Below are 19,641 nucleotides of genomic sequence, written 5' to 3'. Positions count from 1 at the left end.
AAAACATAACAAAAACATAGAGTAATATTAATTTTATAAGAACCTATATTGTAATAGCTTTTGTTATGTTATTCAAATATTTCACTAGAATTAAATGCAAACAAAAAATTAAATATTTATTTAGATTTAATTGCAAATTATTTGTACGTACAGAGTTAAACAAACATGAGCAACAGGAAATTAAAAATCGGAGTTATCAATTTTATTAAATACAGGTGACATTTAAAAAAGTGTTTGATTAAAAAATAAATCTGTGAAAAAATGGCAAATTCTTCTGAAATTTAAATAATCCGAAATTTTGGTTACAATTTATTTTTTTAAATAATTTATATTTTTAATATCGAGCGATGGATATGCAGTAAAGTACGAATATTCCTATCATAATATAAAATTATTATTATTAAAATTACTCGTAACTGAAATCATTTTTAATCCGTAACACCATAATTTATTTTTGTACATTGAACTACTACTTAAAAGATGTCTCCTTAGTCTAATCACTTTATAATCATATTTTCATTCATATAAAAAAAAAATAGGATTTCATAAAAAGTTCTGTTAGAGAAACAATCTTGCGAACTACAAGAAAAAAAAGAACAATTGCTATCATTATTAACTGTACAGAAGCCACACATTAATTAAAAATTTTATCTGTGCGTATGTCTAATTATTACACTAAATAGTAATTATATTCAAATGTAAGTGCATGTTCAAGTATTCCCAGGGGATAACCGACTCTTATCTTCAAGTTAAACTCCACGCGAACTCATTACTTAATAAAATTATTAACGTAGCGCGTTCTAATCATTATACTTAATATTTTATTTTGTAAGTTCAGTAAAAACGCCAGTCACGATGTTGATTATCGATAAAATTAGTTACTACTTTATTCTTGAGTTAACCAATAGTAAATCCAATTATATTATTCTGCAATTCTCTCTGTACTTTCGAGTCTATTGGTTGGAGCAGTTACGTCCGGTGGTTCCATAGTTAATCTGGCATTATCGGAGGCTAGGTGAAATATTATAGTAACAATTGCATAACTCTAATACCGTGACAGAGCGCTACACGAGAAGTAGGAACTTAGTTAGTAAACGCGCCTTGAACGGACAATAGATTCAAATTCAATTAATTCAAACAACTTAATGTGGTGAAGTCGTTTGTGCGGTTAAGGTTAGACTCATGGAGATAATATAAAGAAAATATCGCTATTAAATAATCCTTTATATACCGTAGATACTCGTGTGCGATAACAGTGTCATGTGAGAATGAGAGTAGCACCATGTGTAGTCTAATGGATCAAAGAGGTTGTTGTAAAAAGTTTTAACGAAATTTTGTGTTCTGTGCGACGTCTATTGTAAAGTATTCACAAATTACTGGAAAATGTATCGCGTGGTTTTAAGGCGATATTTCTTACGTTATAGGTGATATTTTTTTTCGTAAAAATGTTCAGCAGTTCGACGGCATGTCGTATGGCATCGTTCTTCATTGGTAAGCAATTGTTAATCGTTATCTACCCGCATACCTGTTACTACTAGGAATATTGTAGCAATTACTAATGCCACTGATAATAATTAGTTTTCGGGTCATTATAGGTTAGTTGTGTTTATTTTAGTTTTCATTGAAAAATCAAAGTTGACTGTTATAAGTTCCTAATAAGTATTTATTTTTATTCGTCAAAAGATAATAATTATACACAGACTCTTTTGTGCGCTACGCAATGTTTACATCTCTTTCTAAATGTATAAATATTTTTATGGGTATAAATTATTTGATCTTATAAGCTTTAGAATTAATTAAAATAATATATTATTATTTATGATATAATTTTTTTCCGTTATCTATTAATTTATTTAACAATATTTGCAACCGGTTAATGCTTTCATACTATAAAATTATATTACGCTTATTACTGGATTATGGAAATTGTATTCTAGTTTCGTAAACAAATTTATTTATTTATTTAGAAGTTATATTAAATGATCCAATTGTTCATGGATCAAAATTAAATGTTTACACATTTTGGCGCTTTGGTTAGATACTTAGGAACAAGAATTTAAGTTTGCGTTTTGATTATATCCAAAAATATGTTTTTTGATGTAAAATATCTATTGCAGTGTGATTGGACTCTGTTTAGCAGTTGGGTCAGTGGATAAATCCCGTGTAGATCTGAGAAATTATGACTTTATTTTCATGTGCTAATTTTAGTTCATACTTCTCATATCGTGTTCAGCGGTGAAGAAAATCACCGTGAGAATGGTAGGATCAAGTGCACTTGTGAGATGAAATTCTGATACTTATGTATATATTTAACAATCTATATTGGAGCAGCAATTGAATATATTGAGATCCAACATATTCTCTATAAAAGTAGAGGTCTTTGCATATCATTTACGAGCTGTTTTAAAGCAGTTTTAACGTTTACTGAAGATTAATTTAATGATCTTCTATTTATCTGTTTTTCTTCATTAAAGAGAGAGTAGCCAACTGTTCGAGATATATTTAGGTTCGCAAGTATGTTCATGAGGCGCACTCTTTATTCCCCCCATAATCCGACCAGACCAACAGCTTTACGCGCTTCCCGAAGAACGAGTTTGTAAACACTGACAATTTCCTGGTTATTACTGATAATTTACCGACAGTAAAACTCAATATCATTTTCACATATAGTTTAGAGATTAGGTGATTTAGTATAAATCAAATCAAATTAGTTTATTCAAATTTCAAATTCAAACCTAACATTTATACATATGTGTTATTACAAATCTGAAATTAAAAAAAGTCACATTATTGTTTGACTCAATCAAAACCCCTAAAAAGCCTATAAAAAGTATGTTTTTATAGTCTGGATGGTAGATAAGAATACTTGGCAAGTCTATTTCATCGAACGATATTAGCCAAATCAAAATATACTATATTCAAGAAGGCTTTTATACTTAAGCACTTTTTAATTTTCATTTTACAGGCCTATATTAAGTAAGGCTATCACTGGTTTGGAATGTAGATTCCACCGAGAAGAACCGGAAAGAAACTCGGTAGAAGTTTACAGGCATATTCTTATTATTTTGTTTTCAATTAAAATATTTATTGTTTTTTGTTAGTCTTTGGCTGCCAACGTCATATGAGGTTGCAAAGCTACAAAAAAGATGAAAAAAAAAAAAATGAAAATGTTTATTAACAAAAAACAACATTATACAATGAAATGTCCGGTGGTACCCACACTAGGTATTCCTGTGTCGTGGGTACCTAAAGATAGAAAATATGTTGCCCCAAATTCAAATCCGTGTATTTTTGGTGGATAAAATTGTTTGTAACATAGTATAGTGTTGAAGGAAAATTGAAGTAGGAAATAGATAATGGTAATATTTACCTACAATCTGTTTAGCATGCAACAGGTACTTCTATGAATATGTGTGTGTGTGTTTATTGAAGGACAATCTGAGTTACTATTCTAAATTAATTCGATATAATATTTTATTCTAAACTTACAATGTTTATTATAATGCAAAATTTAAAATTCGAATTTTGGTTACATTTTATAAATGTTTTTAAAATTATATCGGTTTTCAAATCAAACAACTACTAACTGACTTTTTAATGACTTTTCATTCATTATAAACCTAATTTAAGAAAAACCATTATGAATAAAAAATACAATAACTAATTATCCTTATGTAATGTTAATTAGAAAAACAATTGAAACCGACAGATAAAATAGCGAACAGAATAATAATTTATAATTAATTAAACCTTACATTGACATTTATTATTTTGACATTTTAAAAATTAAAGTATATCATAAGCATAGTAGTATTTTAGTTCTGATCCACACGTGGCTTTATCGAAATAATCTGTGCCCTCTTGGCAAAAATAAAAGCCAAAACAAAAAAAAAATGTTCTTATCAACAAACAAGAAAGTAAGTTCTTAAAAATGTAGTAAAGTAATATTATGTTATGAAATGGTTAAAAGTAGTTTAGAGATACAAATATAATAATATTCTGAATGTTCTTCAGATAATATTATAAATGGAAGTTTTTCCGACTAAGGATGCAATGTGACCTTTGTAACCCGTCGATTTTAAAGGTTAAATTTATTATCTACCTAAGGTAAAAATAGTATAATATAATTTGGATCCTAACTTGTACATTGACTTGTACATTGACTTAACAGGTGACCTACACCTGTTAAGTCAAGATTTAAGCTCCCTCTACAGCAAATTTCATTCAAATCCGTCCAGTCGTTTTTGTGTGATTTATCCAACAGTTACAGGTTTGATAAAATGATGTTCTCTTACAACGCCGAAATCAGTATGAGTTAACGCACAATATACATATTCAATACAAGTTGAATTGTATTTGTATCTACGGTCAGTCCACATTTTATCCACTCGGTCATGTCGGTTCTCCATTTATTTTTTGACGAAGTTGTTGTTTTTAATTATAAACTTATTCAACATTTTAAAAAAAAGGAGTTATAACATTATAAAATAATAATTATGTCTTACATTATATGTACATTATATGTACATTATATGTATCATCTACATACAAATTTGTGTATTCTTTAGAAACTAGTTTTTTTCTGTTTTCAAGTTAACCAAGATATAATTAATAAGATAAAACATAATAAATGTATATATATTTATTGCACACATGCACATGAAATTATTGAAGCCCGTATTATTTTAATTCGCTTTTATATTATACCTACGTCTATATCTAAGAACTTATTAGTACGTTAGAATTGTTACGTTCGCCTGTACCGGTTTGAAGTGTGAGTGAGCCAGTGTAACTATAAGCACAAGGGACATAATATTTTAATATCCATGGTTGGTGGCGCATGTAAGGAATGTATAAAATTTCTTACGGCGCCAGCGTCTGGCGTTGTAAATGGGAAGTGGTGACCGCTTACAATTAGGTAGGACCATCTACTAATATATATTTTGCTACAGTATTAGAATCTACAATGCACAGTAAAACCATTTATTCTTTTTATTGTATTGCTATTCATGTTTTTCCAAACGTGTTTTCTTTTTCGTTAAGAAAAAAAAATATTATAAGTCTTATGAATAATTTTATTGTGTACAATCAAACAATAACAGACTTAATTCAATAGGTAAGTCTTGACTTGCAAACTAGCCACTTAAAGACCGAGGTTTATTAAACTACAAACGCCCAACGAGTTCTCCTGTGGTATTGACGACCATCACGATATCTTTAAAAATTGTATTTTTATTTCATTTTATTGTATCGTACTTGTGTATTTATAGGTGTTACACAAGTATGCTTTATGCCTGCGCCCGTGGGCGACTGCAAGAACTGCTGTCCAAGGGACGACAAGATTGATATACAATATAAATTATTTACTAGGTAAGGTTTTATAATTTATTCTCTTTTTGAAATTTGTTCTTAGTTGAGTTGGTTGTTTGAGCTGAGGTAATGAACGGACAAGTTGAATGTTAATTGTTGTGGGTTCCAAATCCAGGTGATACTCCTCTGGATTTATCACGTCTTACAAACATTTTGAGGAAATCAAAGTACATATGAATGTATGTATCTATAAGCCTTCGCCCATTAGTGAGACTATTTACAAAGTCCTTGTACAGACGGATACGTACATCACACACGTCTTAAACGTTAATATATTTAATGACATCATGTTGCTTTTAAATCTAAATCTAAAATAAATACTTTAAATGTATGCATACAACATTGATTAGTAAATGTTATTATTACGTTTTTCGATGCTTGTGTAATATTAAAAATATTGAAATAAAATAACATTTGTTTGCTACTTGACTGAATAAAATAAATAAAAGTAATTAATTATGAGGCAAAATATATTTATTGCTTAGTAGTATGAAAATCTTCTGTAACGTACGAAACGAAAAAACGTAACAAAAAATTCTGTATAATTTACTAAACGAATCTACTCAAACATTCCTTATAAGGTCACCTTGTTTAACATTATTATCGATTTCACTTAATTTTTAAATTGACATTAGTTTTGCAATGAGAAATCGATTTTGAAGCCTACGATTCGACCACAATGACATTAATATCGAAGGATATTGTTTCATTAATTATATTTGAATTTGGAACATGTGTACTTTTTTTTCTTCTAGATTAAAAATGCCGGTGTTAAATTATTTTTTTAACAACAATTTTCTTTTCAAATTGAATTTTGTCGATTTTTTTTCTACTTGACTGTTATAGTTGACATTTCATAAGTTTCAAAATATATAGCATAAGATTCACACGGTGGTAGGTGGTAACCCGTGCCGTTAGACACTGCTAAAAATTGATGTTATGAATATGTAAGCTGGCACAAAAATCTACCACTATTTATTTTAAAACTATACACATATTATAATTTTTTTTTTATATATTTCAGGACTAATCAGAATTTCTTCGACATTATCGAACCTGGCAGTCCAAATGCATTGTCTCGGACTCGTTTTAACACAACGAGACCTACCGTCATATATTTATTTGGATTCTCAGAAGCCGCTACCGGTCCAAGTACAACCAATTTAAAAAATGGTAAATATTCCAATATTGCTATTGAAGTGTATTTTTATTGCTAAGGATTTATTATTTAATTACTTTGCTAAGATGTATTTTAGCAATTAATTTGCTTAGTTTATAATGTCAAGACTGCTTTGAAATTAAATCCATCGGGGTTGATGGGCGTGTAATTACTTTTTTGATAAGGTACATAATGTAATTGTTCTTATTTACTGAAAATTGAATATTCACCTCTAGTTTGAAACGCTGATTAAAGTCTGTTTAACTATTTTGTTAAACTGAACGGTAATTGGTTAATGGCAGACGATCACTTATTAAACAACCAATGAGCGCACAGTATTAAGCTGGTTTACTTATAATTTATGGAAAAAGAGGAAATTGTAGGTAGAACAAATATAACAAAGAAGTAGTACTCTTACATCAGTATTTAAAATATACGAGTTGAATAAAAGAAAATGGATAATTTTATTTTTAATGTTACCACAAACTCCTTTGAAGTTCAACGCCAATTCTATTGTATCGATAAAATATTATACAAAGCCCTTAGCGCTGAAGCCGACAATTCAATTTTGTTTTGTCGTATGAAGCCGTTTTACGCTTTTCTTTTGTTTAAATTTCACGTCAATATTTACAAATAAAATACAAATTCTTACGATAATTATATTCATATTAATTTTAGATTTTTTATGCTAGCAATACTAATATTTGTCATCTACCTGTTAATGAATTTGTTAATATCTCAATTTTATTTTGCACTTCTAACAGATATCTTTATTTACAATACAGAACTATTCAACTAAACTACTTATATCCATCTTATATTTCACTACCAAAGTTTCGATAACATTTTCATAGACGTTAGAAACGTCATTTTATTCGCAAATCCATAATGAATATCATCGATTATTCAAGTTTTCGTCCAATGATATCGCGTCAAATCGATGTCAAATGGCGTTATTTAGATAGATAGATATTGGTGTATGTATTTGTATACTGTTCTCTTGTGGTTGGAATAGACTATATATTAATATAGCCATATAAAATATAAGTTACGATTTAACTTGTAAAATATAATTATTATTGGTAATAAGACTAATTAGAGATATTACTCATACATTACGATTATTAGGAATTTAGTGAAAAGTGTTCATTGTAAGTTTCTATTTTATAATTATTCTATTAATATCATTAACCATTTATATGAATAATGTCTGTCATCGTTTTGCAATATATGACGTATTGTTAAATTGACGTTTTGGATAGTTGGAGGTTAATATAATACATGTAAATATCATGAAAATTGAAGTTGCTTATATCTGTCATAAAAAAAAAAAAACTAACTTTAATATTACATTAATATATTAGTCTAATAATGATCTTCAACAATATAATGACAATTAACATAATGACAAACGCGTATTTTAGCGAAAGTTTACCAGGCGTTAGGAATACAAAAGTAATCTATGTTCTTTCTTAGAGTTCAAGCTTGATTCTTACAGAATTTCATCAACTTCGGAAATACAGACAACATACAGACAGAGTTACTTTCGCATTTATAGCATTAGAAAAGAAATTCTAAAACTGTATTAGATTGTCGATAATAACGACTATTCCGTTCAATAGCTTTATTTATAGGCATATATTTACAGGAACATCACTTAACTGGGTTAATAACAATATATTTAATACACATATGAAAAAGTAGATCAAGTGAATATGAATACGTAGTATTTCTATTCATCGGAAGTAATTAAAAGCGATTTTATTGCAGCGTTTCTTGCAAAGGGTGATTATAATTTCATCGCCGTTGACTGGTCCCGACTCATCGTTTTTCCATGGTGAGTAGGAAATTTTAACTATGACAGAATATATTTCATTTCGTGATTTAAATTTAGTATTAAAATATTTTATTTAAAATATATTTGACAGAAAAAGGTTATATAGTTCATGTATGAATTTAACTACATACGTCACTTTTTTTTTTCAATAAATTATGTCAACAAAGGTAGTCTTGTCAATTCCTTGTTGGAAGCGAGCTTTGCACTCCATGTAGAACCCGGGTAGAACTTGTGCGCGGTATAGTTATTCTACCGTAAAATTGAATGTTTCGTAATTCTTAAAACATGTAAATGTTTAATTTAAAAGTTTTTAAATTGCATAATATATACCACCAATTGATCATATATTTTCATTGTTAATATACTTTATTGTACACCACAAACATAAAATACAGACATTTTAGGACTAAACGCAAAAAATTGAAATGATACTAAAATCAAAAATATAAACAAATATTTGATATGACGTACAACGGGCGGACTTATGGCTAATTAGCCATCTCTTCCAGACAACCCAGTTCTACCTAAACTTCTATTCAGTAGCACTTAGTTTTGTTGTGTTAGGGTTTGAAGAGAGGAAAGGGTGGAAGGATATAACATCTTAGTTTCCAAGGTTGGTACATTGGCGATGTAAATAACGGTTAATTTATACAGCGCCAATGTTTATGGGCGGTGGCGACCAAGTACCATCAGGTAACCTATATGTCAATCCGACTACATATTTGACTAAAATAATGGGTAATAGTTTCATCATAACAATTTACGTAAAGTATATTTTGTTTGTCACTGAACAAAAGAATTATATAAGCGAATGTAATTAAAATAATACATAATCCCGTCTTATCATTAACAGTGATCTCTTACACAAGATACTTATAGAGAGATAATAGTTAAAGAGAATTTACAAATTAAAACGTCAGTAGATCGTGGAAATTTGTCTTAATGATATACTTCCTTATATTGTATTAAATGTTAACTGTACATATTCGTTTCTATTTTGTTTTCGGTTTTTTTTTAACAAATGCCCGAGAAATTGATTGACATTGATGCTGGAATGAACAAAGTAAGTTAATTGTTTTATTAAACTCTCAGGGCTTAGACTGTTTTTGATAAAATATCACCAAAACATAGGTACCGTAAGAAATATTAACATTCCTTACAACGCCAAATAGCCGCCTCCCTTGAGAACTAAGCTGTTATGTCCCTTCTGACTGTAGCTAAACTGGCTCATTCAGCCTTCAAACCGGAACACAACAATACTAAATATTACACTTTGGCGGTAGAATAAGTGATGAGAGGGTCCCGAGAGCTACCCTAAAGCCTTACCGAAACTAAAAAGAAACTTTAGTTTGTAATAAATTTAGTCAGATTGTAAACTATCATGTCATTTTGATAAAAATCTATAAACTATCGATTTTGTATGCATTTTTAATTGAATATTCCTTTCTGAATAATGTTTCAACAGCTTACAATCTGTTTAGATTTATTAAAACATTCCTCATTAGTATTTTACGTTGACAAATTCTTACATAAATGTTTATGAACTACTAGATAATAACCGGCAAGCGTTACGATGCTTCTTTCATTTGTTTTATCAGTAATTATTCAATACGATTCGCGTGCCATTAGTACGTTGATGGTACTATGCCAGAAACCTTCACTGGGTGCCAACAATAACCGTACAACATTTAAATTTAATTGGATGATCTATGCGTAAACGCATACAATTTGATCAAAACTTAGCATTCATTTTTACATGAGAAAAGAATGTTTTCACCAGGTTAACATTTTTCATTGTTATTATTATAATCTTAAGGTGATCATAATTCATTTTGTAAATCTATATGCTCTAATAAAAAGTTAAGTCACTCACCACTAACCCACTCGTTTTGGAGTTACGACAATACGACATTTGAAAATACAGACATCGATATTATTATTTGTCATAATAATCAAAACGAACAAAAACTAAAGTAATCTAACACCTTACTGTTTGCAATGACCCACAAGTCCATGGCCATATGCTATGTACTTAGTATGCTCATAACCACATCGTTCGTCTAGTTTCCATAATCTTGGGATCCTCCGGACAATGACAGGTTTTTTGGATTTTTCTGTTCAGAAATTAAGATTAAAACTCTGAGTAAAGATATTATTTATAGACTTCATAGGTACAAAAAAAAAAACGAATTAGATAATTTGTCATAATCATAATTTAATACGTTTTATCAAGGTCTTATTCAACTTAAAAACATTCATTTATTAACCAACAATATAATTTTCTTACGTGACTGTTACGTAGTAGGTAACAAAAAGGTTTTATGTTACATATTTCACTTTGAAATATTAGTATGATTGCGAATTAAATTTTTATTGCGATGCAATTGACCAAGCTAAATACAATATACATTTATTATAAAGAATTATTTCATTGAAATAATTTTAAACCAGTGTACGTAGATTTTTTCAAAGCTACATAAAATTTTGAAGGACATACAAATAAAGTAAAGATCTTGTTTATTTAACAGGATCTCTGGCATTGGCAGAACACCTCCCCTAAATCTTATTACAATCGGATGAATGGTTCATAAATACATAACATTTTTATTTTTATAAATAGGTATGACAATAATTGCGAAGTTAATACTAATGTGTATTTTAATATTAAGTATGCGTTGAATTAATCTAAACAGTATTTAAATTTTCTATTGTTTACTTTATTTTAATACAGTCTGTTACAAGTATCCCTTTGAATATTAAAACACTTAATTGAGAGTCATCAAAGTTCCTAGTCATAACACATGGATGATTTGTACATGTGTGTACCTGTACATCAAGGAAACAGGTCATGTAGTACACCTGACCTAAACAGCATCTCATCAACATCACTTGCCTGAGTCAGATAAATTATTCATTTCAACAAATCTGTTCAAACATCACAGTCGTGTTTTCCGTTTCAAGTGTTTTGAACTTTGATGTTGAATTAAGAATTGTATGAAATTTAAATGCGTTGTAATGTTATGACAACAAAACTGTATTACATATAATCTGATAGTTATTCTAAGATATATTTATTAGTTGTAAGTTGCTTAATAAATAAAGGTAGACAGTTTGGCATATGTACCACCTTATGGTAAATGGTCTCCATCGCCTATGGAACCTTAAATAATATTAACTATTTCTTATATAGTTAATGCGCCATAAATTGGAATAAAAATATTATGTTTGTAGTTTCACTAGTTCACTCATCCTTCAAACATAATCGTAATAATACAAAGTATTCCTGTTTCACCGTAGAATATATGATCAGTTGGTGGTACCTACCTAGCTATTTACGGACTTGCACAAAGCCTTTACCATCTATTAAAAGTAATTAGTTATATTTAGTAGTATTAGCACCAGTAGTAGTACATACAATATAATCCCTTTAATGTTTCAACAAATTAGACATTAGGCAACAACCTTATCTTTTCCTGAGAAGATTTGGAACTTATTCCACAACGCTGCTCTTGGTGGTTACAAACGTGGCAGAAATTAATTTCAAACCTATATGTTTTTTGACGACGTTTTCCTTCACCTACAAGCGCAATATATTACAATATAAACACTTGAATCGTATTATTTTCTACCACATACTTATGTATACAATAACCATTACTAAAGCAGCGTGATTACTAATGAGCTCCAAGTCAAAGAGGAGGCGGGCTTGCCCAGCTGTGAAACATTAATGGGCTGACATGTTGTCATTATTTCGCAATTATATAACCTTGGAATAAAACCTATAGTTACAATAATGTGTTATAAATAAATACCTAGTACTGAATACCTTAATAATATAAACTTGATGCATTAAAAGGTATATATCAGCGGTGAGGAATACCCGGTACATGGGACAGCGCCTTGCAGATTTCGTAGAATTTTTAAATTCTTCCGGAGTCCCAGCTGGTTCGTTGCACGTTATAGGGTTCTCGTTGGGCGCAGAAGCCGCTGGATTCGCCGGAAAGACCCTTAACGCAAGGGGCTTGAGATTAGGAAGGATAACGGGTGAGATTATCTTTTAAGTATGTTTCATATTTATTTCAGTAAAATTAGAAATTTCATTTCGTCATAACTGGCTCTCTAAAGTAATGTCGAAATTATACATGTCTGTTTAATCGAGCTTATGATACTGGTTTATTGTTATTGTTGCGCTCTTTAGGATAATAGTAGCATCCATTTCCAATAAACGGAATAATTTTCGTCAGCGAAAATTTATTTGTGCCTGGATACTAGATAAGCTCCATTAACTACTCTATGGTGTTCCTCCAAACTTTAGTCCTCCGCTCCACTTCTGTCAGTCCTGTAGTCCTTATAACCTTACTTTAAAGTTTAAAATCGGCCTGTTTAATCTTGAAATGAAGATGGCCAAAGAAACAAAAAAATATTTTGTTCTAACGTATTAACTTTACATTTGTTTTTGTTCAGGTCTTGATCCAGCGTACCCTGGCTATAGCTTAGGTGGAAAAGACAATCATCTCGCAAAAGGTGATGCAATATTTGTAGACGTTTTACATACAAATCCCGGAATATTCGGATTTCCGCAGGCGATAGGTGACGTGGACTTTTATCCTAATCCCGGAATGTGGATACAGCCGGGATGCTGGGTCGACGAGTTGCTGAAGAATAGAGAGTTGAGTTATTTTTGTAAGTGATGTAAATCTTATTCGTGCCATAAAATCAACTAAGCAAATATAGTATTAATATATAGTAATTAAGATTCCTAGTTTTATTAAAATATTAAATAGTAAAAAATAATAAATGAATATAGAATAGAGTCGACATGACTCTAATTTATATCGTGCTCGTTGGTAAAGAAAAATATCGTGTCGAAACATGTATGTTAAACCCAGAGTCGTGGATAACCTTCCTCCTCAAAACCTCAAAAAAAAGAAACTTTTTTACTTATACCGTTATACCTTTATATTATATTACATTAACGTTTATGTAGGTAATAAAATAATCATCAAATGCGTCAAATTTTTGTCACTACGACTATGGAATTATCGGAATATGCGCAAAACGCGATATTGTGATTACAGTATTTTTTAAAAGTCAAACATTGCGTGCCTTTTATTGTTTAGGGAACAATGATTTTACCTCCCCTCAAACTCATTTTTCGGGCGATCGATGCTCTGACGTCATCACGGATGCTGGGAACGAAGGACAAAGGGGGAAGTTACCTCAATTATGCCGATTATTTTCGCCGAACATTTTATTATTAGAACGTTTTACGGGAGATAAGAGTTGTTGCAAAATAAAAGGAAGGATTTGGTAAATAATGTGTTGATTATTGGGTAATCGGGTAAATTCAATTGTTTCTCTTTAGATTATATTTTGAGCAAAAACTTTGTACTAGAATATGCTTTATATATTACAATCCGAATATTGAATTTGAATTAGTCAAAGATTTATAAAAATAATAAAAAATGTTTATTTATGAATTTGAGATGTATTGTTATGAAATAAGAAGCCAATGTTTTCCAGTGGATAGAAAACCAGAATCTTTATCGATTTTTTATTTCTCTCTCTCAAACACGGTAGTATACGCATTTATTCTGTGACGCTCCCCGAAAAGACGAAGTGAGGCGCTGGTTTTTTGTGGGTATTCTGGCGCAGTTAGCGACGGTGCTCATCTTTCGGTCTCATATACCACACTCCCCACTTTAGAGGGAAATGCGTAACTGAATTTTTCATGTTAGTCAATGGAAATATAGGAGGCCTTTTACCTAATATTAACAGGCGGTTACGTTTTTCAATATTAGGATGTTGCTTAACTTTTTACTTTCCACCAAGCTACCAGCCAGTTTTGTTATTGACATTTGTAGTATAATTTACCCAAAAATTTACATCAAAAACAGTAGTAACTAAATCTACTTTCATTTTAAGGCTCAAACAATATTACGTCATACATTTGGAAGCAAAATTGCCGAACCAGTTGGCCTGCGTCCAAAGATTGATTGTTATGTCCAAATGTCAATGAAGATTTGTTATCTCAGCAAGATAGCGAATACAGGGCGTACCTTAACCCCTCGTGGCCACCCCTTTAAATATATGTTAGAATATAGTTAGAATTTATGGACGAAAACGTTTTCCTGCTACATATATTTTTTGGGAATCTGAAATATGATATAGCTTTTCTTGTTTATTTGTTGGTTGGAAGCATATTTCGATAACATAATGCGTGCCCTAATTTTACTTTCTTATATAAAAACCATATATATATATATATATATACACTTTGTATGGTTCTGCAAAGAGCTGATGTTTTTATCATCGCAACATAATACTTAGTGGTAGGGCTTTGTGCAAGCCCGTCTAGGTAGATACCAAACCACTAATCAGATATTTTACTGCCAAACAGTAGTACTCACTATTGTTGTGTTCCGGTTTGAAGGGTGAGTAAGCCAGTGTAACTACAGGCACGAGGGACTTAATATCTTGGTTCCCAATGTTGGTGGTGCATTGGCAACGTAAGGAATGTTTAATATTTCTTTGAGCGCCATTGTCCATGGGCGGTGGTGTCCACTTACCATTAGGTGGCTCATTTGCTCGCACAATATTTTTGCGCAGAGGGTTAAAACAAACTAGCTTCTTAACGCCGTATATTTGTATTAAATAGTCAATCATATCTTTTTAGATGGTTGCAGCCATAACCGTTCTTGGAGATTGTATGTGGAGTCTATAAAAAATCCAACAGGATTTCCAGCTACGTTATGCCGTGATTGGAAGAGTGCCACGGCGTCATGTCGCTTTGAAATCGACGGATACATGGGTTTTGGGGCACAGCCGCCGTAAGACTATAATACTTTACTTATTTAATTAAATATAAATTGGTGTTTGTAGTTTCTTTGTCCTTCTTTATAATTTATTTAAATAATGTCAATTTATTTGGTTCCATCTCTGAGCTGTATGAATGTATGAGTATCAATTAAGATAATTATTTATGAGTCAGCTGAAAAAAAAACTGATTATAGTTCAAAACGTATACAATTTTCGTTTAAATTTCAAAATGTTAGTATGAGTACTTAAGCTGTACTTTTTGTTTGAAGACAATCTATAAACTTTAGAAAACGGCAAGTGATAGTTTTTTTTACAGGTTGCCGTTTATGTACTTATACATAAATTAAATATCATTTTATTTTATTAGTTGTGGTTTCTGCTGGCAATTTAAGAGATATAACCCATTGACAGGCAAACAGCAATACTTAGTATAGGTCGGCTGTTATTAAAAATATATTTATAGTTTATCCTACTCTTTTGTGAGGACGTTATAATTGTCATAATTTTATTAATATATAATAGTATTAAATAGCTTATGGTTATGGTTGATGTAAGGAAACATATAAACATTTTAGCAACGTAATGTGATTGCTTTATAAACACCTCACAAAATGTGTTTATGAAACAATGTTACGTAGGATTAGGGATCAAATACCTTAAGCCCATAATCTTCTTGCGTATCTTTTGGGAAAGTTTCACTGGAACAATACGTAACGGGTCTATCTATAATTCGTATAAGCATTCTTTCGCCATTTATATGGATTTAATTACTATATAATGTATTTATATCATTCATTCGGTTTCACTTCTCATAATTAAACTTACTATGTACTGTATTTCATAAATGGCAACTTACGTTCACCTAATGAAAGTAAATAAAAATATATTTTGTTCAAATAAAAGTATGCTCTTGTTACAAGCATATTTTTCGTACCATCCTTGGATTTGCCATTTTTATTTTTATTACAAGCCGTCATGATAGCGGGGTTTCTTGTAGAAATTTCATACGGACATATTTCAAATTGACATACGGTGACATACAGGACTAGTTCAAGGTCGCTCAGCGTGGTATAGAGCGAGCTATTTTCGTATGTTGAAGGATAACATCCGAAATGAGATTATCCGGAGTAAAACCAGAGTTACTCGATAAGGGCTATATTTCATACGTCATATTCTAGGTACTTACAAATTTTAATTACAGTGAGGCATTTAGGGGGTATCACAATGAAATCCTAAATATTGAACTACCTAACCTACTAAGAATAAATTCTCACCCCTTTCCATCAAAATGTTAAAAATACAAGGTTTATCGATTAAAAATTGTCTTTCCTATTGTATATTGAATTCTATTTTATTCTAGTTATTTGTTGGGTTAGGGGTCAAGTACAACATATTTGTTTTAACGTAGATAAATATAATAAATGTGATTGGTTTTTCGAATCACCCAATCATGAATTTGAATGGCAATCCTGACGTATAATTTTTTTATTTTTCAGGATGACTGGGAAAATGTACTTATCCACCAACGAGAAACCGCCATTTGCAAAAGAAGGTCCATAAATAGTCAAGAATTTATTAAATAATAAAGTAATGAGTAAATTGTTTAAAAATGTTCATTTTTTTAATAAAAGCTATCAGAAGACTTCAATAGAGAGTAGGCACCTAACCCTATATAATATTTTAAGACTTCAAATTTATCTTATCTTACTAATATTTTAAATGCGAAAGTTTGGATGAATGGATATTTGTTAGTCAACTACGCCAAAACGGCTGAACGTGTTTTAAATGAATTTGGCACAGCGATATCACAAATATTACAGCGATTACTTTTTATCCCGGAAAAATGTACATTACATATGCAGAGATACTAATCTCCATCTTCTTACATGCGAACGGAAACTAAAATAATATGACTTCACATACAAAACAATATAATAATGTCATAAGCAAATAAAGTCGAGAAAAAAAATGTTTTTTTTTTTAAGAACAGCAGTTTTATTGCTTGATGATGTAGCAATTCTTTAATCAATAAAACTGCTGTTTTATTTTTATCTTTGACTTAATTTGTATACATTTTTAATAGTTAAATATTTTTTACATGACGATTAATTGCAAATTTCAACATCGTATCCACAGATACTGTGATAATGGATAAAATATAAATACACACATATTTCAGATATAAAGGTTTTCGAAGCAGAACAATCCAATATCCGATATTTTCTTTTCTTTTCGCTGCAAATGTTTGAGGATGGGAATCACAATGATAGGTTTTCCTTTTTATTGAGAAGCGCCACACGATGGAAGTCTAATAAAAACTAAGTTCATTGTGACTTGTATTTCTCTTTCAAAAATCCTTTGAATAGATAATAAAAGAAGACAAATAAATAAAAGAAACCACACATGTGGAAGTTAAAACTTAGCAATATTTCATGAATAACAAGGCCCAAATATTAAAATAAAATTTTGTTTATTTCCTATCCTAAGCTAAATATAAGTGTTTTGTTATATAAAATGTTTATTTTGGAAAAAAAATAAACCTAAGAAATAAGTATAATTACGTCACTCGTACGTTAGATTAAATTGGTTACTCGGTTTGTACGTTTGGTCATGGAATGACGTGAATACGTCTACGTCAGAAATGTCTCCACGTAATAAATAACCTTTTAACATCTGTTCCAATTTCCAAGATATGTTAGACGTCACTGGGAAGTTTAATTTTCACTATTTATAAAAAAAACATAAAATATTCTCAATGACACTGTGATTTTTATAAATTAGTCGGGTATCCGATGGGTTATTCCATTCGAAACATTATACAGAAACCCATCGGCAACGTTACTTAATCTATGTTGTCTAAAGACCATTCTCATTTTTGGAATTTAAAAAATGACTAATGTTCATATAAACTTTCAACCCCTATTTAATCTCCTTATGGGATGAATTTACAAATACGATGTAACAATTGACTCTAACTCAGCAGAAACCAAAATACCGAATTCAACTTTTCTAACTTCGAAAAATGCTTCCATATAAAATTTTATTTTATTAGGTGATGAATTTTTAAAAAAGTTTTAGCAACTGTCTTTAATTATTTGACGATTTATGTTAATGATTTTTCATACTTCATTTAACCCTCTTAGAAGATGACTTTTGCGAAATACTTCCTTAGTACTCACATTCTATAAGCAATTCTTGTGCAAAATTTGATCTTGTTAGACCTACTAATTTAGGGCTTTATATGTAATTCATTTATTTTAATTTTTTATTAAGTAAGTAGGTTTACTATTTATACTCATTTAAAATAATTTTCCATAACTGTCGAAAAAAACTATAGAAAATAAATGATTGCATAAGATTTACGTATACTTACGGTGTAAATCTCAAATTATACAGGGTGATCGTCGTATTATTAGAATTTGAGCTATCGTTTTATCTGATATCGATATTCAATACAGCTAGTTGACATCGTGATTGTTCATAGGTTAAAATTGGCATCTGTTCGAGTCGAACCTATCCGACTCGCACATGTCATATAATCGGAATCCAGATCGTGTTTAATGATACTAACGATCGGGGTATTGGTGTATTCATTTGCTTTAATTTGCCCAGATCTATTGTACTCGAAGCAATACAATAATTAAAATTCAGATGGACGTGTAAATTGTATACTCTTTTAAATTAAAGACTATTTTAATATGATGATGAAATTTAATTATGATATCAACGAGGAACCCGTATGTATTTACATTTTCGTACTCATTGCGCGCATTTATGTAAAATATTAACATTTATTAGTAAAAAAATGTAGGAAAAATAATACAACAAAATATTGTTTTAACGAATGTTCGATTGTATATTTATACACCTTTATGAAAAAAACATTCGAATAAATATCCAAACTGTTTTAAGAAAGACTGGTGTGTGATTACGTGTTCGATTGTTATTCGGTTTTAATCGAATGAATAGGACAATCGACTAATTCGGTTGTTATTCGATTTTAATCAAATCAACGGGACAATCGACTGATTGAATCGTTTTTAACAATCACCCATCGCTAATTCTATTTCCGAGTGTACCAAAGCAATAAAATCGAGCTCGTTGTTCATACAACTTTGATTGTACACTTTGGAATTTTGACAGTGACAATTAGTTACTTGATTGTTATCACTCAATATTACGCATTCTGTCAAATAATCACCCTCGAAATTATTTGAATACTGAATTTGTTCGTTTAGATATAGAACCGCCACTTTTGAATAAATCTTTATTTGTTAATACAAGTTCATATTATACTGTTTTGTTAAACGATTGAATAACCTCTTAAAAATGGTCAATGTTTTCTCGGTAAAAAATCATGCTCATTCCTTTCGTTACTTTTTGTGATATGTCTTATATTATTAAGATGCAAATATATCAGAATCACTGGTAATCACGAATCGCATAACTATTAAAT

The 19,641-nt window shown here is 30.2% G+C and overlaps 2 protein-coding genes across 3 annotated transcripts in view; one reads left to right on the top strand and one right to left on the bottom strand.

The window, feature by feature from the left end:
• Positions 1 to 19,641, bottom strand: part of LOC125069917 (nucleolar protein 58) — a 59,978-nt gene that overhangs the window by 7,566 nt on the left and 32,771 nt on the right. The window lies entirely within an intron of this gene.
• LOC125069918 (lipase member H-A) lies at positions 1,113 to 16,826 on the top strand. Of its 2 annotated transcripts, none has more exons than XM_047679536.1 (8): positions 1,113 to 1,491; positions 5,271 to 5,370; positions 6,395 to 6,543; positions 8,300 to 8,366; positions 12,223 to 12,410; positions 12,831 to 12,890; positions 15,043 to 15,196; positions 16,682 to 16,826. In XM_047679536.1, exons 1-8 carry the CDS (start codon positions 1,446 to 1,448, stop codon positions 16,743 to 16,745), a joined length of 828 nt encoding a protein of 275 aa, XP_047535492.1. In that variant the 5' UTR covers positions 1,113 to 1,445; the 3' UTR covers positions 16,746 to 16,826. The 2 variants fall into 2 exon arrangements, with proteins under 2 accessions (XP_047535492.1, XP_047535491.1); XM_047679535.1 differs by having other exon boundaries at positions 12,831 to 13,049.

This window comes from Vanessa atalanta, chromosome 16 (genome assembly GCF_905147765.1).
Source record: "Vanessa atalanta chromosome 16, ilVanAtal1.2, whole genome shotgun sequence".
Taxonomy (NCBI): Eukaryota; Metazoa; Arthropoda; class Insecta; order Lepidoptera; family Nymphalidae; genus Vanessa; species Vanessa atalanta.
Note: the sequence above shows the minus strand (reverse complement) of the source record. Positions and strands in the feature narration are given on the sequence as shown.